Source organism: Vanessa cardui, chromosome 10 (assembly GCF_905220365.1).
Source record: "Vanessa cardui chromosome 10, ilVanCard2.1, whole genome shotgun sequence".
In the NCBI taxonomy this organism is placed as follows: Eukaryota; Metazoa; Arthropoda; class Insecta; order Lepidoptera; family Nymphalidae; genus Vanessa; species Vanessa cardui.
Window position 1 is genome coordinate 7,748,831 of NC_061132.1, and position 20,416 is coordinate 7,769,246.

Here is a 20,416-nt window from a genome sequence, read left to right on the forward strand (position 1 = left end):
GTAAAATTTTAAAATGTATCGAATTTCTTCTTTAGATTCACTCATTTTAACAACAACAAAAACAAATGAAAATCACACAAATTCCTAATTTGAATTTGGAAGTGCCTTTAAAATTAAAACTTTTTAATGATACCAAAACCAGCCAGATACAAATGGTATAGCCAAAGAGATTTTATTACAAGTTCATACATACTATATGCGAAAAGACTTTTTCCCCAACCTAATATTAAAAACTCCGACGGAGACAAAATTTGGCTGTTCATATTAATTTAAAAAATAATGAGGGTCCTCCACTTTGTTACTCCAGGGTTGTTTCATCTGCACAATTCTTTATGTTTCACTTACCGTTTCATTAGTTTGTCTTATATAGTAAAATAATTCAATTTAATTAAAATGCTTTAATTTTTATTACACGTATTGCTGATATTGGACATGTCAAATTAATTACTTAGAATGTATTAATTATAAAAGGGTAAATTTTAACAACATTTTGGTTTTTAGGTAAAGATAGACATTGATCAAAATTATGGTTCAGATTTGAAAGAAAACAAAAGCAAGATGATTTTTGTCGTAATATTGATGTTCCTAATACTGCCTTTGCTGGTGACTCTTGATTTTGTGTATTATATCATATTCAATTTTACGCAAGGTAATTTATAGTCTATACAATGGTTTTGATATAAATACAAATAGGGAAATATGTTGAGTCGCAATGGGTAGACAAAGGATTTTCTTTAGTGAAAAAATTAAGAACATAATTCAATAATAAGATAGGAAACTTGGACTACCACCTGAAAATATCATTGCATACATTTCCTAGATTGAGTAAACGTTGGCGCAGTCGCCGGCTCGGATCAACGATTTTTATACTAAGTAAATTTTTAAATTAAAAATATTATCAATAACTTAACGTACTCCAGAGGCCCTTTCTGATTTTTATTTCAAAGATTGGTATGCATGTGTGTTAAAAAGGACAACTTATTAATCACACAATTTTCCTTTCAGTTCGAACATTAATTTATCGTGCATCATTTTATGCAACATTATTGATTTTGTTGCTTTTGGAAACATTGTTTGTTTTCATAAACAATGAAGTTTTAGTCGTGTTTCAAGCGATGTGTAGAAAACTACAACAATTTGAAGCACTTATTAGGACAGGTAAATAGAATGAATAGATGAGCTCAAGAAAAGAACTGCAATGATTCGTAAAATTACAACGATCATACTCCTTGTATTTCTTAGTTTAGGACTCATTCTCACAATAAGGACAATAAATATTTGTCAAGCCACTTAATTTTAAGTATATCTTACACAAACACTTTTCTTCTTCTTAATGTTATAGGATTTATACCAGATTTACGCGTTGTCAACGAGAGTATTCGCAGCCTCAGCCATTCATATGTGTCTGGGTGCGATGTTGTAAACCGGATCAACAAGAAAGATGGAATGATTATTGTGCTTCTGTTTTCAATGTCTGGCGTTTCTATATTCATAATTGGTTTCAATTTATTCAGCGCCACTCGACGTCAGTAAATTAATTTTTCATATAAATTTTCATATCCTTGTTGTAATATTATTTATTATTTAGTTTTTTCTTTCTTCCAGATATTTATATGCCAAACAAGTCATTTTTTTGTATGAAAGAAGTAGCTTGGATTACGTTATATATTATAAAAGCGGCTGTATTTGTCGAACCTGGTCATTTGATCGCGAAAGAGGTAAAATAATTTGGCACTATCTTATAGGGAACATGCGATATTTTTATTTTTGTGATTATTTCAAAGAACTCCATGTGGTTAGACCACAACTACAAAATATAAAACACTTTAATTTACTGCAAAAAATGCGGTTTTAACATGACAATTTATATTTTCGCACGAAAACGGATCTATATTTTGTATGACGTCACTGCTGTCTGTCACTGGCCCACTGATAGTACTTGTCCTCACTGGCTTTTATACTTATGCATTTTGTCTCGATCTTTGAGGTACTTTTATGTAGAAAATTTAAAACGGAGTATCGATACTCCGAAAATAGCTTTGTTGATGTATGTTTTGTACCAATGTGTTTTCAAATAAATCGTTTTTGACTGGACCTCCTGACACTGATAACTGTTAACTGTTAGGGATGTATCAAATTAGTAAACTTGTCTATGGCAAAATTTCATTGTCTTTTATTAGGTAATTAAATAACATTACATTACAATATATTCTGGCAATACGATAGGATTTCTTTATTATTAACAGTCTTCGCCGAAGGCCTCTGTAATAATAGTGCTTATTTAGAGTAATTTCGTTAAATAAGACAATAACATCAAATATTATACAATAATAACTAATTGACTTCCAGGTACAGAATATGCAAGCGCTCTTAAGTCATCTGATGGTTCACACGACGCCGGTAGGGAAGCCAGTCTCAATAGAAATGGATGTATTGTATAAAGAGACAATTTTAAACAAGCCGACATTCGCGCCGCTCGGTTTGCTAACGATTGACAGATCTTTAATTATCGTGGTACATGTTGCACAAGTAATTCTTATCTAGTCATAGACTTGTTTTTTTTTAACAGATAAGCACATTGGTCTGAGGGTAAGCAAGCACCATTACCCATAGATAATAGATATTGACACTGTAAGAAGTAACTAAGTCGCCAATGCACCACTATCCTTAGCTTAAACACAATGTTATATTCCTTTTGTCTGTTTTTAAATGACTCAATCCCTTTTTAAAGCAAAACACAACAGAGAATTGCTGTATGACGGTATACTTTGTAAGCACGGGGTACTTCCCCAGGCGATTTTACAACCACCTAGCAAAGCAAGCTTGGTGCAGCTAGCAAATGTAAAGGTTAATCTTTAATCTTCCCTTTTGTTTCAGATGTGCAGTTACATCACCACGTACTTGGTGTTTTCAATACAGTTAAAATCACAATAAAACTTGATTTATATCCGAATAATTATTGTCAGGTTATTTACAGATTATCGAACTAATTTTGCAAACTGTATTTTACTGTGTTTTAATTTCCCTGCGAATTATTTTATTATTCGTCTATTTGTTTTTTTTTTTATATTTTTTATCACTTTGTATAAACGGTAAACCTATTATTGGAGCATATCAAGCTCTCACTGCACTTTAGTAGACGCTTACAAATATTAGAAAGATATTTGACGTGCATATATAATGTTACTGCTTAAATAAATATTAAAAGACTTAGTCATTTCAAAATGATTTATTAAAATATATTTTTATTTCTTATGACCTCACAATAGTACTATACTATACAATAGTAACTATACTCTATCTTAAAGCACCTTCAGATCAATTATTAAATATAAGTTAAAAAATAAATTGAATAATAAATATATAGATAATTAAATTTTAAAAACAGTACAGGGGTACTGAATAGGATATCGGTTGCCTAACACGAATACAAATAACTTTTGTAATTATTCTGTTTTGTATACTTTAATTAAATTAGCAAAAAACATATTTGGCGTGTATTTCGACTAGTATTATAAATGCGAGATTCTGTCCGATGGTTCATTATACATTTCCTTCCTAATATAACTTGATGAAGTAGCACCTGAATTAGTTCATAAATTACGGGATCGATGGAAAAATTGATATAGATCGGATATTTCCAAGAATAAAACCGCATCTTAATGAGTAAAACTCAATGTGTGTATGTTTGTCCTCCATCCGCACCTTAGCCGATGGTGCATAAAAGGAGTTTGTCATTAACATTGTCAGTGAATACATGTAAATCATTGGTTGAAAAAACATTAATAAATAAGGTACATATTACTCAAATAAACATTATACAGGTGACAAAAATAAGTGGACTTTCAGTTGGTACAAATATAAATCCTTTATATCATATACAAATTAAGTATAAATTCGATTGACTTAAAAGTAACTTCTTAGTTTTCTGAGTATGAAAGTTCTGGGTTAAGCCATAATTAAAGTATATTTTGATTTTTTATAAAATTGATGACGTGTTCTGAATACACCAGACTTGGCCCAATTTATTTTTCCTGTATTTTAATAGATTCTATCATTATTCTAGCCGTGCGTAGCCGGGACGGATAGCAAGGGAATTAAAAAAATCTTTCGTATCTTCGTCCAAGTTTTTCCAAAGTGTGGTCCACTTTTCAAACAGCTCCCTATTTTTGTATCACTTAAAGGCACATTACTTAAGGACGATAGAGGTTATCTTCCAGTACACTACTGATGGTTTCCAGTTAAGTTTTCATTTGCAGCATCTACATCACTATTGTTGTCGCCTTCGTTTCCTATATGAATGACAGAGACAACCTCATAAAAAAGATAAGACTAATTGAGTTTATAAAGTAGTTTTCATAACATATTATAATAATTTTGTAGCTATTTTTTTGGGTAGAATCTAGATCTCGAATTGGTGGGAGCTTTATTAATTTTTCTTGTGTTGGAATATAAGAATTAGTGAAAAGTAATAAAATTGTACTCTTATATCAAAACTCAGTTTCTGCTTTGTACCTATTATATTATGGAGGTCATAAGTAGTGACTTATCGCCTCTAACAGAGGTTAGAGTAGGGTTTTTACCGGGGGACTCTGCAGTGTTAATCAATATATAATAAAATTAGTATACGAGTACAAACGAGACAATAAATGTTCGGCTATCGTTTGCAACTGTTACGTGTTTCAATATATTTTTTGTTTAGTGTTATTAATGAAATGGTCATTTAGCACGGCATGCTATTTCTAGATTAGATAGTCCTAGCAGATATAGCTAACAAGAGTGGCATAGCTATGCTAAGCGAAGCGGTGCGGAACCAAATTATCTCAACATCGGTGCGGTGTGGTACGGAACTCTCAGGGCGTCGGTCCGAATCGCACTTGCTCCGTTTTTTCTCTATGCCTCACCGCCGCTTACTAAGCCACTGCTTATAAAATAAATATAAGAAGTAATACTTGCCTTTAATACGCTTATGCATAATAAATGCAACTGACGCTGTAACGAGAAGTATCAGGCCTATGACCAGTGAAATAATTCCAATCACGTTGAGACTTGTGTGCGTCGTCGTTAATTTAGCGGAAATAATAAATTTTCGTCTACCGTTATATCGACTTGATGGATAATCTAAAAAATGTTAAATATTTTATATTTATTAATTTTGATGTTTGGAACTTAATTTGTTTCTAATTTTATGTCCAAATTTAAAAGGTGAAAATGGGCCTTTTTAAATGTTATCTTACTGTCAATTGTCAAAATTAATCTAGAACCCGATATGTCAAATGTCATTCACTTAAGTTACTTTCTTTTCGCCAAGTTTAAATATCATAAAAATAAGTAAGTTAAAATAAGTTTAGCCATAAACTTTCCAGTTATTGTTTTGTGATCTTCAAACGTAATATATGCGCTAGCATTAAATAAAAATCAATATTTTGCATAACTAAATACACAAACATACTGTAACCGACGCGCAACTCATATTCTCCAGCTTGAAGACCATCTTCAAAATCAGTCTGCAATTTGTCGATACGCGCATACGGCTTGCGTTTCCATTCGGTTTTCATCCAACCTATAAATAGTTCGTTCTGTAAAAGTTTATACATTTTTAAGTTATCTACGTATTATTTCAACCGATACAATAATTTACTATATTTATACATTCATCTGCTATTATCAACACACTATAATATTTAAATGTATAACTTTATAGTCAAGCATATATATAATGGATGAACACCTGAAATCCATTATTCTCAGAATTTGAAGTGTCTAACTCCCAAATATTTCTATTCCAATTTTTAGGTTTAGAGAAATTCTTAAAATCTGCAATATGAAATAAAATATATTATGTAAAGCAATAATTATATGAAGCAGAACCATTTTGTACAAGCATCATATGTTGATATTACTCAAATTTAACAGTCACACATTTAAAAATGTTTATAATACTTTGTCGATTATAGTATCTATAAAGTATTGTCAGGTAAATTCAAATTATATTAGAAAATGCAGGTTATATAGGAAGTTTTAAAATTTGCTAAAAATTATGGCTACGGTTTGTGAAATATTATTGAATATTATGATAACAAATACATACCTTCCCAGTTTTCTGGATTATGGTATCCAAGCTTTTCATCTTCTGTTATTATTCCGAAGTTGAGAAATGGTGTAACTAAATTACTATTAGTATTTCTTAGTTCATATGTGTCTAAAATATATAGAAAACTCAACATGTTGTAAATAAAAATTATAATATTTCCTAAATTAAAATTGCAATTAAAACACAAAACAGCCATGAGGCTTATACATAGTAATATATGGCTAAATAAATATGAGGTAAATATTAATATAATTATTATGAATGTAAATTTAACTCCACATATTATAACCACATATTTTTCCTCAATATTCAATAAAACGAAAAAAAATTATCATATTCATATTACATGATTAATTAGAATTGAAGTGACACTTGCCATTGAACATTGCATCGGCTATGGCACCACATGGAGAAATAGATATATTTTTTGTTGTTGTATATATGAATCTATATGGTTCACAATTTTCAGACGGTATCGGCACAAAATCACCCATTAATTGATTATTATCTCTGAAAAAATCAAAACAATTATAATATAATTATATAAATATAACAGATTCAAATGAAAATACATCATAATTTATTTTCTGTTCATTCTTTATCTACCACAGACCACAATGATACATAAATGAATGTTACTAAGCTCCTTATTATTCATTATATCATGCTTCAAAGACTGACTAAACATGCACAATAAGTTGAGTAAGAAACTAGTATAATATAAGTATAATAAACAACAAAATTAATTAATTTAGTATTTACAATTGTTCCACCAAATTCAATATTCTCTCCGGATTACCCTTTTTTAATTATTTGTGATTTTTTTTACCTTGAATTAACATAATCACTTTCCAACTGGTCAAAGGATTCCAACTCATAGTATACAGTCACATTTCCCTCTAAAGAATCAGTGATGTTAATATTATGGAAACACACACAAGGTACACTTTTTTCTGCACATGTTAAACTTGCATCACTATCAAAGTCAAATGCTTTACAATCTGTATAATCTACAATTTCTTCCTTATAGTTAACCTGCCATTTGAGATTTATAATTATAAAATTTAATTATTAAACTTAAAAAAATGTATTATCAATAGAAATTACAAAACATACCTTCTGTGATACATACAAAAATGTTATCCCAACCGGAATAAGTATTATAGCTGTAAACACAATAAATGGAAGTGTTTTCAAAAGACATGCAAGTAATAAGTCAACATCTGAAAAAAGAAATCATTATAAAATACAAATCATTATAAAGCTTCATGAATTAATATAAAGCTTAAAGTGATAAGAGTAAAATCATTTATTACTTTTGTTTCCCATTTTGCATTCACAATAAAACTTAAGCTTCAAACATTTTCGTCGGTGAGTATAATGAGCAATTTATAAAGTAAAATTATTAATACATTTTATCTAAAATTAAAACTAAAAAGTAATAAAAACATTAATTGGTACTGAATATAGGAATATTTGGACACGGGTTCATCTTTTTAATATTAGATATAAATACTTCAAATTCCACTGAAAATTCACCCTTCAAATATTTCTTAGTCACCAATAACAATAAGTAAAAACTTAAGTGTCCAAATTTCCTGGAAGTTGGAAGAGGAAACTTCAAACTACACTTCAAATTCAAAAGTTGAAAACTTTTAAGTTTCAAATGTTGACATTTGACAACTTTTACAATGGCAAGAATGATTAGTGATGCCCTATACTATAACCTTTTCCAATGTCTGAAAAAGATGATTAAACCTTAAATGTACGTATTTCATGCGATTTGCTAATAACTCAGCTAATTTGTGCACTACTAGGAGTTTATGATTAATATGTCTATTTTTGTAATTCATATTGAATATATATATAGATTGTTCAAGCTCTCAGCCAATAATATAGCGTCAATTTAATGTCAAATGTTGCTTATGTTTTTTCTTGTTATGGTTGTAATAAAGATTAGTATAAAATTGCTGTCTTTACACATTTATATCCATTAATTTATGACCTAATAATATCAATCGTATTAAATAATTTATTATTAAGTTTTTTTGTAATGACTTTTCATTAGTTTAACAGTTTGTATTTTTTTTTTAATTTGTCCCCTGAAAAATCTTTGTAAATTAATAAAATCATAAGTAAGAACGCGTGGATTTTAACCGATGATTGCGGGTTCAAACGCAGGCAAGCACCGCTGATTCGTGCGCTTAATTTGTCTTTATAATTCATTTCGTGCTCTACGGTAAAGGAAAACATCGTGAGGAACCTGCATGTGACAAATTTCATAGAAATTCTGCCACATGTGTATTCCACCAACCCGCATTGGAACAGCGTGGTGGAATGTTCCAAACCTTCTCCTCAAAGGGAGAGGTGGCCTTTAGCCCAGCCGTGGGAATTTACAGGCTGTTGTTGTTGTTGTTGTTGTTGTACATCTCGACTGTTCCTGAATTAAGGAAAATGACCTCAACTCGTATATCTGTAAAGCCCATTACACAGTGAAAAAATTAAGGAATAAGGAATAGCGGAATCCAGCGATAGCATCACCGTTATTCAATTCATAATTCAAAAATAAGGAATTAGAAATAATAATAAAATTTCCGTCGCAATGGGAATTTGTTTCTTATTTCATATAGCCAGCCAATCGCAGGGTATTTTCTCAACGTAATGAAGTGTCGTATAACTAACAGCAGCTCGTAAATAGTATAGACTGTCAAGTATAAGTTGGCGTTCCTGTGGCAGCACCTGCTGCAGCTTTGTTTTGCCACTTTTTTGTTTATTTTACCAATATATCCCTAGAAAATTATTCTCTACGTCTCATTTTAATAGATTTTGGGTAAGTTTTCTTAATTAGGGTAAATAAAACAAATAAGATATAAATGAACAAAAAAAATTGGTACATGTTTTTGCCACACGCCAACTTACACTTGACGCGCTATAGCAGGTGTTCAACCGCTGTGATTGGTTTAATATTGTAGCCTATCGCCTATTGTGTTTTCGTTGCTGTGCTATTATTTATTTCTTGTTCCTTATTCCTTATCTCTGATACCTTTTTTTTTCATTATATAATGGGGTTAAATGAGGGACATCACATGAAATAGAGATTTACACAATAAGCCGACTTTTTCGAGGTGTGATAATTTCATGTTCAAAATCTGTAGAAATGAGCGCCCATATAAAAATGTATTAAATTAGATTCAGCCATTATATGCCAAATGTTACACGAATAAAAAATAAGTTTTATTTGAGTACTTTAATAAGATTATATTTCACCCAAAATTTTCAAGTTTAAAATTCATTAAAAATTGCTTTTATTCAATTCACTAATTCAATATATTTAATAAAGTTTAATGATCGCAGAACCGGAAAATGAAGCAATAAAAGTTCCTTATAATTGAATGTTAAAATACATTACAATTATATATGGTTTATTATTCTCTTATCCAAGGAGCAAAAATAAAAAACGAATCTCCAACGGTCAGTGTCATTGTCAATTTGACATATTTAATATTTATCAGCGTTTAGCCGTATATGACAAACTTAATGATTCATATTCAGTATATTATTTTAATGATAAAAAATTGTAGAAAGTAAAGTATTCCTTGTTGAAACTTTGTTACTATTAACTTCTGTGAACACTAGAAAGAGTGTAAATCTTCTTTAAAATGCCAGTAAGTAGCAATTTGGCAAACTTTATAATTCTTTATTAATGTAAGATCACTAAAAAGTGTTATTATTACAGGCCTACCATTCATCATTAGTCGAATACACCCAATCTGTGGGAAATTTAGCGTTACTGCCTATTCGCACTACCTTCAGAGGACCTGCGCCTTTAAGTCCGAAAATTGAATTGGATATTATAGATGAAGCTCTTAATTATTTTAAAGCGAATGTTTTTTTCAGATTTTATGAGATCAAGGCAAGTTTATATTTAACGAAACAATTTATATTTGGGTAGATCTTCACAATAGCAGAGCCAATTTGGATTTGGTAATTTGTAAATTCAAAATTAAATGTCTTTCTATAGGTGTACATATCAACAGGCCATTTTCTTATGTATATATTATATGGTTGCATAAAATAAATATTAAGAATGTTAAGTTAAAAAAAAGTGAAACCTAGTACAATTTGTTTATTATAACATTTTCAGTCTGATGCTGATAGAGTGCTCATTTACTTGACCCTGTATATTTCTGAATGTTTGAAAAGATTGCAAAAATGCTCAAACAAAAATCAAGGCCAGCAAGAGATGTACATGCTTGCTATATCAAAATTTGACATTCCTGGAGAATCAGGCTTCCCTTTGAACTCTGTCTATGCCAAACCTACCAGCACTCAAGAAGCAGGTATATGTGACATCTTAGAAAATAATTTCCTCATGTATCTTTGAAATACAAATATATTAAATATTTATAATATATGGAAGTTTAATGTAACTATCATTTTAGATTTGATGAGACAATACTTGCAACAATTGAGGCATGAAACTGGAGGAAGAGTTTGTGAAAAGGTATGTATTAGTGTTGGTAAGTTTGTAGCTTGTCAAATAAACATATTTTGTAGAATAAATTAAAATGATGAGGAGAACTGGAATATCATATCTCAAAAAACTATTAACAAATAAGTTTACACAAATCCTAAGATATGAAAAAAAAACAGAAATGATTCACTTTTATGATATTTATTAACCTTACCCTTTGGAAACCATATTATATTGTTTGAAATATAATTACTACCCTCTACATAAAATGGCTAAGGGTTATAGTCCCTTAGTTCCCAAGGTTGGTGGTGCATTTGCCACTGCCAGTTGACAGAACATTATTAAAAAGTTATCAGTTATTTAGGTTCATTGACATATGGTTTATTGCTTTTAATAACTTTCCAATCATTACAAATAAGTGAAAAAAATCAATTGTAGATTTAGTGCTAATCTTCCACCATCGCAACCATTAAGTTTCTCACTAGGAAAGTTTTGAAATTATCTTAGAGAGTCCAAGTAATCTAATGTGTTTAGTTGGATAGATAAAAATTTCATATCCAAAAGTAATATGGTTCAGAATACTTCTTTTTTCATGGCTTATTTACTACAATTACTAAGTTTCTAACTGCTATCAATTAAATCAATATGATTTGTGTTTTGTAGACCAAATTAGTTTGAAGGTATATTTTATATATTAATGTTTTCACAGGTATTTGCTACAGAAGATGGAAAACCAAGCAAATGGTGGCTTTGCTTTGCCAAAAGGAAATTCATGGATAAATCTCTTTCAGGCCCAGGCCAGTAATATTAAACTGAATGTTTCTGCATAAAATATTTATTAGATAAAATATGTAGTTCTCAATTTTATTCATGTCTTAAATTCCAAGCTCATATTATATGCATATTGAGTATTAATATAATGATTATTATAATAAAAACTGTAAATCCGTTTTCTAAATAAATTTCACTTTTTCGTAGTTTTTTTTTTTAATTGAGCTCAGGCTTTATTTTTTCACATTATTTATTCTTATAATTAGTTGTATTGTAATTAATAAATTCCTATATATTGCAATAAAAGTAATACCAAATATTATAAAAAAATTTAGATCTATCTTAAAGTATAGTCTTATGTCTTTTAAGTGCTATAAATGATTACTAAATAGAAAAAAAAAATGTATTTTTTGTTGAATAAGTAAGTTGAGTCTTATACTGAAACACATTTCATTATGCTAATATGTTCATAATATTATGAACTAATTCAATTACTATAAAAAAGGTACATAAGTCTTAAACTAATTTAAAATCTTTTACTGTAAAAAAAAGGCTGTTACTAAATTATTCATTGTCTGTAGCAATACAAATATGGATGGTTTTGAAAGGTTATGATTATTATTACAAAAATATACTAGACTTGAAATAATAAGTCTTTATAATAATTTATAATACATTTTCTTTATACATATAAAAATATACACTATACACCATACTCCTTAATCAGTTGGCCTGCAATAACAAGTCTCTGAATTTCCGATGTACCTTCGTATATCTCAGTAATTCTTGCATCTCTGTAGTGTCGTTCAGCAGGCATGTCTGACACATAACCCATGCCTCCTAGGATCTAAAACAAACAAAAATTATTTTATTTAAAATTAGGATCAGAATAGCGTCGGCATAATATAAATATGAGTAGTCTATTCCAAATTTCGTACCATTAGAGGAATACAGAACAATAAACAGCTTAAACTTAAGAGTATCATTGAATTTAAAAGTAAAATTAAAGTGGTTATGGGTTGTGAACTCTCTGTAGTACATAAGGTAACATATCTGTCGGTGAATCATATGGAATAAACTGTCAAATACCAATTGCATATAGCAGTTAAATGCTAGTGGACTCGGTTTTGTTAAAACTTAGGCCCTTCGTACACTAAGCTATTTGAAGTATAGTGAATTGCCTATTTAGCCACTACTAACGTAGCAGCTATACAGATCACACGTTTACAAAATGTCATCGTGATAATCGCTGTAACTTTTGTGGCGACGAACTCGGCAGGCAGGTAGCGTACGACTGGCGCGACGAATGTCGGCGACGCAACTAGTGTACGAGACTCAGCCCTCAATGAATTTGTATGGCGGTAGTCGCTTACAGACTAAAATCGTCGAGTATCAAAGATTTGCGTAGCCTAGTGTACGAAGGGCTTCATTGATTTATTTATATTTGGTTTTATGCAACTATATCGGACCTATAAAACTATAAATGTTTTCTTTTACAACATAAACCATTCTTCATTTGGCTTATGTTCAAATAATAAAAGTATTGAAATTTATACAGCATTAAAAAGGTAATAAAATTTCTGTAAGAAACTATATAATACTTACTTGTATACACTGATGTGATAGAAATGTAGCTGCCTCGGATGCTGCAAGTTTGGCCATCGCTGCTTCCTTTGTGTATGGCTTTTTGTTATCTTTTAACCAAGCTGCACGCCATGTTAGTAACCTGGCTGACTCTAGTTGCAATGCCATATCAGCCAATTTGTTTTGTATTGCTTGTAACTTCATAATTGGTTTGCCAAACGCCATTCTCTTTGAGGCATATTCAACAGCCACATCCAGAGATGCCTAAAAATAGGAATTGTAAATATAAAAGGTATTACTTAAATTTTACAACTAATCATTTATATTTAGATTACCTGTGCAATGCCTAAAGCTTGCGATGCTATACCAATTCTACCAGCGTCTAATGTCATCATTGCAATTTTGAAACCAAAACCAGGCTCACCCAAAATATTCTCCTTTGGAATCTCACAGTCTTCAAACATGAGGGAACAGGTTGATGAACCTCGAATACCAAGTTTGTCTTCTTTCTTTCCTAATTCAAGTCCATTTATAGGTTTTGGCACAATAAATGCAGATATACCTTTATGTTTAAGGCTCTTGTCGGTTGTTGCAAATACAACAGATGCTTTACTTTCATAACCATTTGTTATCCAACATTTGGTGCCATTAAGAATCCAACTATCTCCTTTAGTTTTGGCAGTTGTGGATGCAGCACCTGCATCTGAACCATTTCCAGGCTCAGATAGTGCAAAACATCCTACTATATCACCTGTAAATAGAATTCAAGAGCTGGATTATATGATCATAATTGATTTTATACTTTAATTAAAAGAACATAATTTTATTTGCTTTAACAAACCAGTGCAAAAAGGCGTAACAAACTCTTTTTTCTGCTTGTCAGTGCCCCAGTGGTTCAAGGGACCCAGATATAATGAGTTATTCACTGACATTATAACACCAGCTGAAGCACATCCTCTGGATATTTCCTCTAGTGCTATAGCATACGCCAAGTAATCTAATCCGGATCCTCCCAGGTCTTCAGGTGTAGCTATCGCCATGAGGCCAAGTTCACCCATTTTTTTAATAGCTTCTTTAGGATACAAATGTTCTCGATCATATTTTGCAGCGTTTGGTTTGAGCTCTTGCTCGGCGAAATCTCGACAGGTTTTATATAACATCTGGTATGTTTCTGGTAAAGCTGATAGGGAAGCTATGCATCGGGAACTGCGTAATGTTGATGGTACTGAAAAATAAATGTTATGTTATGGTCACTTCATCACTTACGATATCAATTGTAAAGGTGAAAACATATTCATTATTTTATTTTATAACAAAATCAAGCTTGTTAACTACATACCATAACAATAAGCAGTTCTCGATAAAAGAGTTAACATTTTTAGTAATTTAATTAAAACAACGAAAAAAATAAAAAAATAAATGAAAGACTAAATTAGAACTATGAAGTTTGAACCTTTAAACTTGTATTATGCTTCAGGGTTACCAATTCTTAATATTTTGCCCTCGAAATTGGATCCTTGAATAATAAGTAACAAGTATGGACACTCATAGAAATGTTTATTTATACCTGAAATATATAAACTACACGATTTAAAAAAAATAAATTCAGTCTATCTTATCTAACATAACTAAAAGAAATATTTGCCGGCCATATTAGAGTTATTGGAGATTGGAGAATATATACTAAATGTGTATTCCATAAACCAAATATTCTCCTTAATAGAGACGACAAAACCTTTTCTATGATCATCCAGAAAATTATAGTTTTTTATTATCGAATATAGAAAAAGTGAATTTGATCTTAAATTAAAATTTTTTACTCATTATGAAGTATATATTTTTTAAGTATTAAGTTCAAGTGTTGTGTCAATTTGGCATAAGTCACTGTCAAACAAAAACCAAAAACATTTATGTGTTGCGAAAAAAATAACAATTTAAAATGATAAAATGGAGATATTATTAAGATTTGTACCTGCAAATCCATTAAGATTAACAGCCTCTAGGATATTATTAACTCATGTAGCTTATTACACCAGGTGTTTTAACGTCTTTAACTTATTTTATGTTTTACATATATTACGTACCTAACCTAATATATTTTTCATTTTTGTTTCCCAGACTAGCTGAAGTTGGAAAATTAGAAGCACCAAAAACATCAGGCAAATACGAAACAGGACAATTAATTTTGCATAAAGTATTTGGCTATAGGGGTGTTATATTATTTCCATGGTTAGCGAGGGTGTATGATCGGGATGCCACTAATAAAAAGGATAGCACGGAGTCCTCGGGTACTCCAGACAATTCGCGAGATACGCTTTCAAATGTTGGCAAAGAAGTTAAAGGTAGAACCCACACCTTCTATCAAGTTCTTATAGACACCAGAGATGCACCATACATAGTAAGTAATCTTATCCATTTTTAATTTCTTTATTATCAATTAATCTTCTTACTAACTTAGCTTTGATATAAAATAAATCTATCTATGTAAGCAATATTTGCCTGACATTTGTATTTTAATGATAATAATTCACATAATTATGTTCCAATTGTCTTACAACAATTGGAATATAATTAAAAGTAAACAGTCGCTGTTAAAGTAGATTATATTAAAAGTATATTACAATTCAATTTTCTGATATGCAGTCACATTATAAGATATGTTTAGATGATTACCTAACTGCATGACATTTATAAACATGCTTCTAATTAAACATACTAAACAATCTAATCAACAGGGTTATTTATACAATAAATTTTATTTTAGAATATGTTATTATATTGTTTAATAAAGTATATTATCTATCTTTTATCAAAATTAAACAAAAAGTATTTTAATAAGAATTGATTATATTTTCTTAAATAAACTTAAAGTACATCACAACACCAGCTAGAACATATATGTAACATTTTTAAGACATTGTATTTGCTACATTTATCATAGAAATTTTTGAGTTTATTTGAAAGTTATGATTAGTTTGCTAGTATAGACCGCGTCGTGTAAAAAGAACGCTGGAAGAAAGCGGAGGGGGTGTGCTTGCGCATAGGTACAATCGAGCAACAAAGTACTAGGCATATTGTTTATTTTTGAAGGAGCCTCGCTCGCGGGTTTGCAAATTAAATATTGATAGGCACGCCGAAAATTTTACTGGACAGAATATAATTAAATATAAATAAAAACGTGTTTGATTAAAGATAGAATATTTAATCTAATTACAAAATTAAAGGTGTGGTAGATAATCCTTTTTCGATTTCAATGTCTGTTATTGGTTTTTTATACAGTTCTTTTATTTTTGCCGCTAGTATTCGAACCATTTTGTAGCCAATCTATAAAACGGACCACCATTTTACATATTGTTATAAATTATTATCAACTGCATTAATATCAGCCTCTCTCTTCATAAAAAAATTTACGTCATAAATATTATTTCTTTCTTTCCTATGTAAAACCATTTCGTAATAAAAACTTTTTTGCGTGATGGTATTTTGAGAACAAACGTAACGTGGACACGGCGTGGATAGCAAAGGGCGACTGACGAACCAATAGCGCACCGGCAAGCATGCGGCGCTTGACCCGCCGCACCTCATACCACCAAATAGACCGATAAATAGTCTAGTGCGCAGGTTGACTGCTAGCGTTCTTTTTACGTGACGCGAGCTATAAAGCCATCTTTACCATAGACTAATATAAAATTTACATTCATCAAATGACATACTTGTAAATTTTACTTTATTTTTATATATTAATTTTTATATAAATTGTGCACTTTCATTTTTTATTCTTTATTTTTCAAATTTTAATATACATGTTTGCAAAAATTGTAATAGTAAAAATTTTAAAATAAATTTTGAATTTAGAATATTATATTAAATAAAGTTAATTTATTTTTGACTGTGCAAACAAACTACGACATGAGACCTGAGTGGAAGAAAAAGGTATTTTTAAATATTTGAATCGTTTTTGTTTTTGAATTAACTATGACTAACATTGTGATGATCTAAGTCAATAAAGTATTAAATTGATTGTGTTGAATTGTTTTTGTTTATATAACAGCATTTGGACATGCTTTGATTACTACATAATGTTTATTTTAACAAATTATTCTTCTGTCATTTGAACCAAATCATTCTCCTTACTAATCACAAAGTTTAGATATGTATGATAGTTAATTAGTTAAATAAAGAGCTAAGGTAATTAATTGATCAAAATAGTTGATTATGAATTTCACAACCAAACCAAAACTATGAATATAACCATTGTATCATTAAAATAAAACAAAATAAAAAAACTCATGCTAATTTTGCACTTTTTTTGGCAATTCATGAAAGCTGTATAGTATTTTTCATTGATTTTTATTCACATATTTATTTAGTGTTTAGTATTAGATCATAATTTCTATCATTTATTTTCACTGTATTTGTATTTTAGCTGCTGTCATACCCATTTTGTTTTTGCAGAGCAAAATATACTACAAGTATATAAAATTAGTTAAAAATTATTTGTATTGAGTGGTGAAATGTCTCAAATAATAAGAAACTCATCTAGTATGCAAGCATAGGGCCTTTTGTGCCCTTTAGTTGTTAATCTATGTCATAAAAAAAACTTTAATTGACATTTGTTTTAATTTGTACTTCTAACTTGAAGCACACCTGCAAATAATAACCACTTGTGTTTTATGATGGCAACAATCTTCTTATTCCATAATTTTTGATATCCATTTAATTTATGACATATTTTCTTATCTATGAATTATGAATAAGAATGGAAATGTCTATAAAATTATAAAAAAATTTAGACCATTTAAAACTATTTTGTTTTAAAAAAATACATTTTGCATTATATTGATATAAGTTCTTACAATGCTCAGATTTTAATGTCTGCTTGACCAATTTGGGTCCTTATTAATGTTTTCGTTGATATAAAGTGAAATTTCAGAGAGCGCAAACTGAGGCAGTTACCTTCTTAGGCAACCAAGAATCTAGTCGCAGTCTGTATGCTATACCTGGTTTAGACTATGTGGCACATGATGACATCATTCCCTATACGTCTGTTGAGCGGGTGCCATTGCAACATGAGCTATTTGATAAATTTCTTATGCACAATCCGGATAAAGGTAAATTATTTTTGATAATATTAAGATTTTTTGTTTAAATAGGTAAAGATAGCAATTTTGGGTCAAATTACGAATAGGTCACTTTTGATAAAAATGTTTACATGGACCAAGTAATCGTGTAGCCTTTTTTATATAAGATTATAATGTTATTATTTTTTGTCTGGTTAGTTTTCTGCACTTAGTCCTCATATAAAAAATAATTGTGTGTAAACTATTTGTAATACTCCTTCCTTTCCTTATAGTTGAATAACTAAATCTGTCGTAATGCTTGACTATTCGTAACTTTTATTGTGAGACATATATTGAGGTTGTAACAAAATAATCAAACTTATATTAATTTTATTTAGATCCACCCTTCATAGCGCAAGAGACGCTTCGAGCTTGGCAAAAGAAGAATCATCCATGGTTGGAGTTGAGCGACGTCCACCGCGAGACTACAGAGGGCGTGCGCGTTACTGTTATACCGTTTTACATGGGCAGTCGCGAATCACAAAACTCAGCTGTCTATTGGGTAAGGATAAACTTTTAAAAATTTAACAAATTTTAAAATCTTTAGATTGGATTTAACAATTTTGTCAGTAAGCTACTCGCTGTTTAATGAAATAATTAAAACGGTATTTCAATTTATTTTAGTGGCGGTACTGCATACGCCTTGAAAACTTGGGTTCGCAAGCTGTACAGCTCAGGGAAAGGCACTGGCGGATCTTCTCGTTGAGCGGCACGCTGGAGACCGTGCGCGGGCGCGGCGTCGTGGGACAGGAGCCGCTGCTGGCGCGGCACTCACCCGCCTTCCAGTACAGCAGTCACGTCAGCCTGCAGGCGCCCAGCGGCCACATGTGGTACGTACCACCACTGCAGATCTCCTACTATTGGATCTCGTTTGACCCACTTTACAATCTAAATTTATATTATTAAATATACTAAGGAGCAGTGGTTAGAACGCGTGCATCTTAACCGATGATTGCGGGTTCAAACCCAGGCAAGCACCGCTGATTCATGTGCTTAATTTGTCTTTATAATTCATCTCGTGCTCAGCGGTGAAGGAAAAAATCGTGAGGAAACCTGCATGTGACAAATTTCATACAAATTCTGCCACATGTGTATTCCACCAACCCGCATTGGAACAGCGTGGTGGAATATGTTCCAAACCTTCCCCTTAAGAAGGGAGAGGAGGCCTTTAGCCCAGCGGTGGGAATTTACAGGCTGTTACTTTACTTTTTTTTTTTTTAAATATACTATATGTATCATGTAATTGTCAAGTCATGTCATGTTACAGGGGGACGTTCAGAATGGAGCGGGAAGACGGGTACACGTTCGACTGCCGCATTCCGCCGTTCTCGCTGGAGAGCAAGCCGGACGAGGGCGCGCCCGTGGCGCCCTCCGCCGCCGCGTGAGCGCCGCCGACATCACAGGAAGCCCGAATTCAATTCAAATATGGAACATGTGATCTTTTGTCATACTATAAAGCTCGTCAGCTGAAGTCATTATTTTTAGTTTATCGATGATAGATGATATTTATTGATATGATATTAAAGCTCCTTATCGTTGTTACATCCCTAGGCTGTTTTCAAAAATCTTAGTTCTCTTAATAAATTTAGATCTTAAATAAATTGCAGTATTCTAACAGAATTTGGGCTTTCATTTATTTAGTTGAATAATAATAAAACACACTTCGAGCTCTAAATAATTTAATATTCTTTAAAGTTTTTATTAGATCTATAATAGGAAGCTATGCTATGGTCAAAGAATTAAAGCTACGTTTTTTTTTTCGCATTAGTCAACAACGTCATATGAGGGTTTAAAATTATTGCTTAATACAAGTGGATAGTGACGTGCATCGATCAAAATTACCCGGCGTGGACGATACGATGGACCATACGTTTTAAATCTTTAATAATTGATTTGTAAAACCTATGATAACAGTCCTTGATTAATTATCCTTGTATTTTGATCGACGCAAACGCATCATAATGGTTTAACTTCAACAGCCCACTTTAATCATATATTTATATAAGAATAATAGTCTTCTATAGATTACTAAATTACAAATATATAATTCAATCGAATTCATAATATTCAGCATGTAAATTTTAATTCTTAGAATAATAAATTTTATGTCAACTTTTTGGCTAACTATTTTTTTTTATATTATCTGTAATAATGACGTTGCATTTAACATCCTATGCTATTTTTTTACTTTATTATGTAATACATTAACATGTTTAATATTGAAATTTAAGGTGAATGGAATTAGTAACGTCCAGGTACGTAAGACTACAGGAATAACGCTCTTACTTATACAAAAGGCACTTTAATATTTCTTTGGTAACGACACATGTGTCGACATGGGCTCTCACTTTATTTACAACATGTATCCACATA

At 30.8% G+C, this 20,416-nt stretch overlaps 5 protein-coding genes across 5 annotated transcripts; 3 read left to right on the forward strand and 2 right to left on the reverse strand.

The window, feature by feature from the left end:
- Positions 1–493: 493 nt before the first annotated feature.
- Positions 494–3,000, forward strand: LOC124533036. The gene is made up of 6 exons (XM_047108203.1): positions 494–649; positions 1,006–1,158; positions 1,343–1,525; positions 1,606–1,718; positions 2,350–2,514; positions 2,878–3,000. Exons 1-6 carry the CDS (start codon positions 559–561, stop codon positions 2,932–2,934), a joined length of 762 nt encoding a protein of 253 aa, XP_046964159.1. The 5' UTR covers positions 494–558; the 3' UTR covers positions 2,935–3,000.
- Positions 3,001–3,214: 214 nt separating this feature from the next.
- On the reverse strand, positions 3,215–7,869 carry LOC124533160 (cell cycle control protein 50A-like). Its single transcript, XM_047108326.1, has 9 exons — positions 7,411–7,869; positions 7,211–7,317; positions 6,924–7,129; positions 6,471–6,604; positions 6,092–6,202; positions 5,732–5,817; positions 5,453–5,579; positions 4,957–5,121; positions 3,215–4,292 (listed from the first exon to the last, which is right to left on the reverse strand). The coding sequence occupies exons 1-9, from the start codon at positions 7,421–7,423 to the stop codon at positions 4,225–4,227; spliced, it is 1,017 nt and encodes a 338-aa protein (XP_046964282.1). The 5' UTR covers positions 7,424–7,869; the 3' UTR covers positions 3,215–4,224.
- Positions 7,870–9,505: 1,636 nt separating this feature from the next.
- On the forward strand, positions 9,506–11,545 carry LOC124532887 (actin-related protein 2/3 complex subunit 3). The gene is made up of 5 exons (XM_047108000.1): positions 9,506–9,759; positions 9,831–10,007; positions 10,239–10,434; positions 10,537–10,598; positions 11,278–11,545. Exons 1-5 carry the CDS (start codon positions 9,754–9,756, stop codon positions 11,371–11,373), a joined length of 537 nt encoding a protein of 178 aa, XP_046963956.1. The 5' UTR covers positions 9,506–9,753; the 3' UTR covers positions 11,374–11,545.
- Positions 11,546–11,979: 434 nt separating this feature from the next.
- On the reverse strand, positions 11,980–14,421 carry LOC124532885 (short-chain specific acyl-CoA dehydrogenase, mitochondrial). Its single transcript, XM_047107999.1, has 5 exons — positions 14,263–14,421; positions 13,765–14,148; positions 13,259–13,674; positions 12,945–13,187; positions 11,980–12,186 (listed from the first exon to the last, which is right to left on the reverse strand). Exons 1-5 carry the CDS (start codon positions 14,297–14,299, stop codon positions 12,043–12,045), a joined length of 1,224 nt encoding a protein of 407 aa, XP_046963955.1. The 5' UTR covers positions 14,300–14,421; the 3' UTR covers positions 11,980–12,042.
- A 345-nt stretch (positions 14,422–14,766) lies between these two features.
- LOC124532706 (polymerase delta-interacting protein 2) lies at positions 14,767–19,663 on the forward strand. The gene is made up of 6 exons (XM_047107734.1): positions 14,767–14,959; positions 15,042–15,321; positions 17,857–18,034; positions 18,382–18,545; positions 18,668–18,873; positions 19,311–19,663. The coding sequence occupies exons 1-6, from the start codon at positions 14,871–14,873 to the stop codon at positions 19,426–19,428; spliced, it is 1,035 nt and encodes a 344-aa protein (XP_046963690.1). The 5' UTR covers positions 14,767–14,870; the 3' UTR covers positions 19,429–19,663.
- Positions 19,664–20,416: the final 753 nt, after the last annotated feature.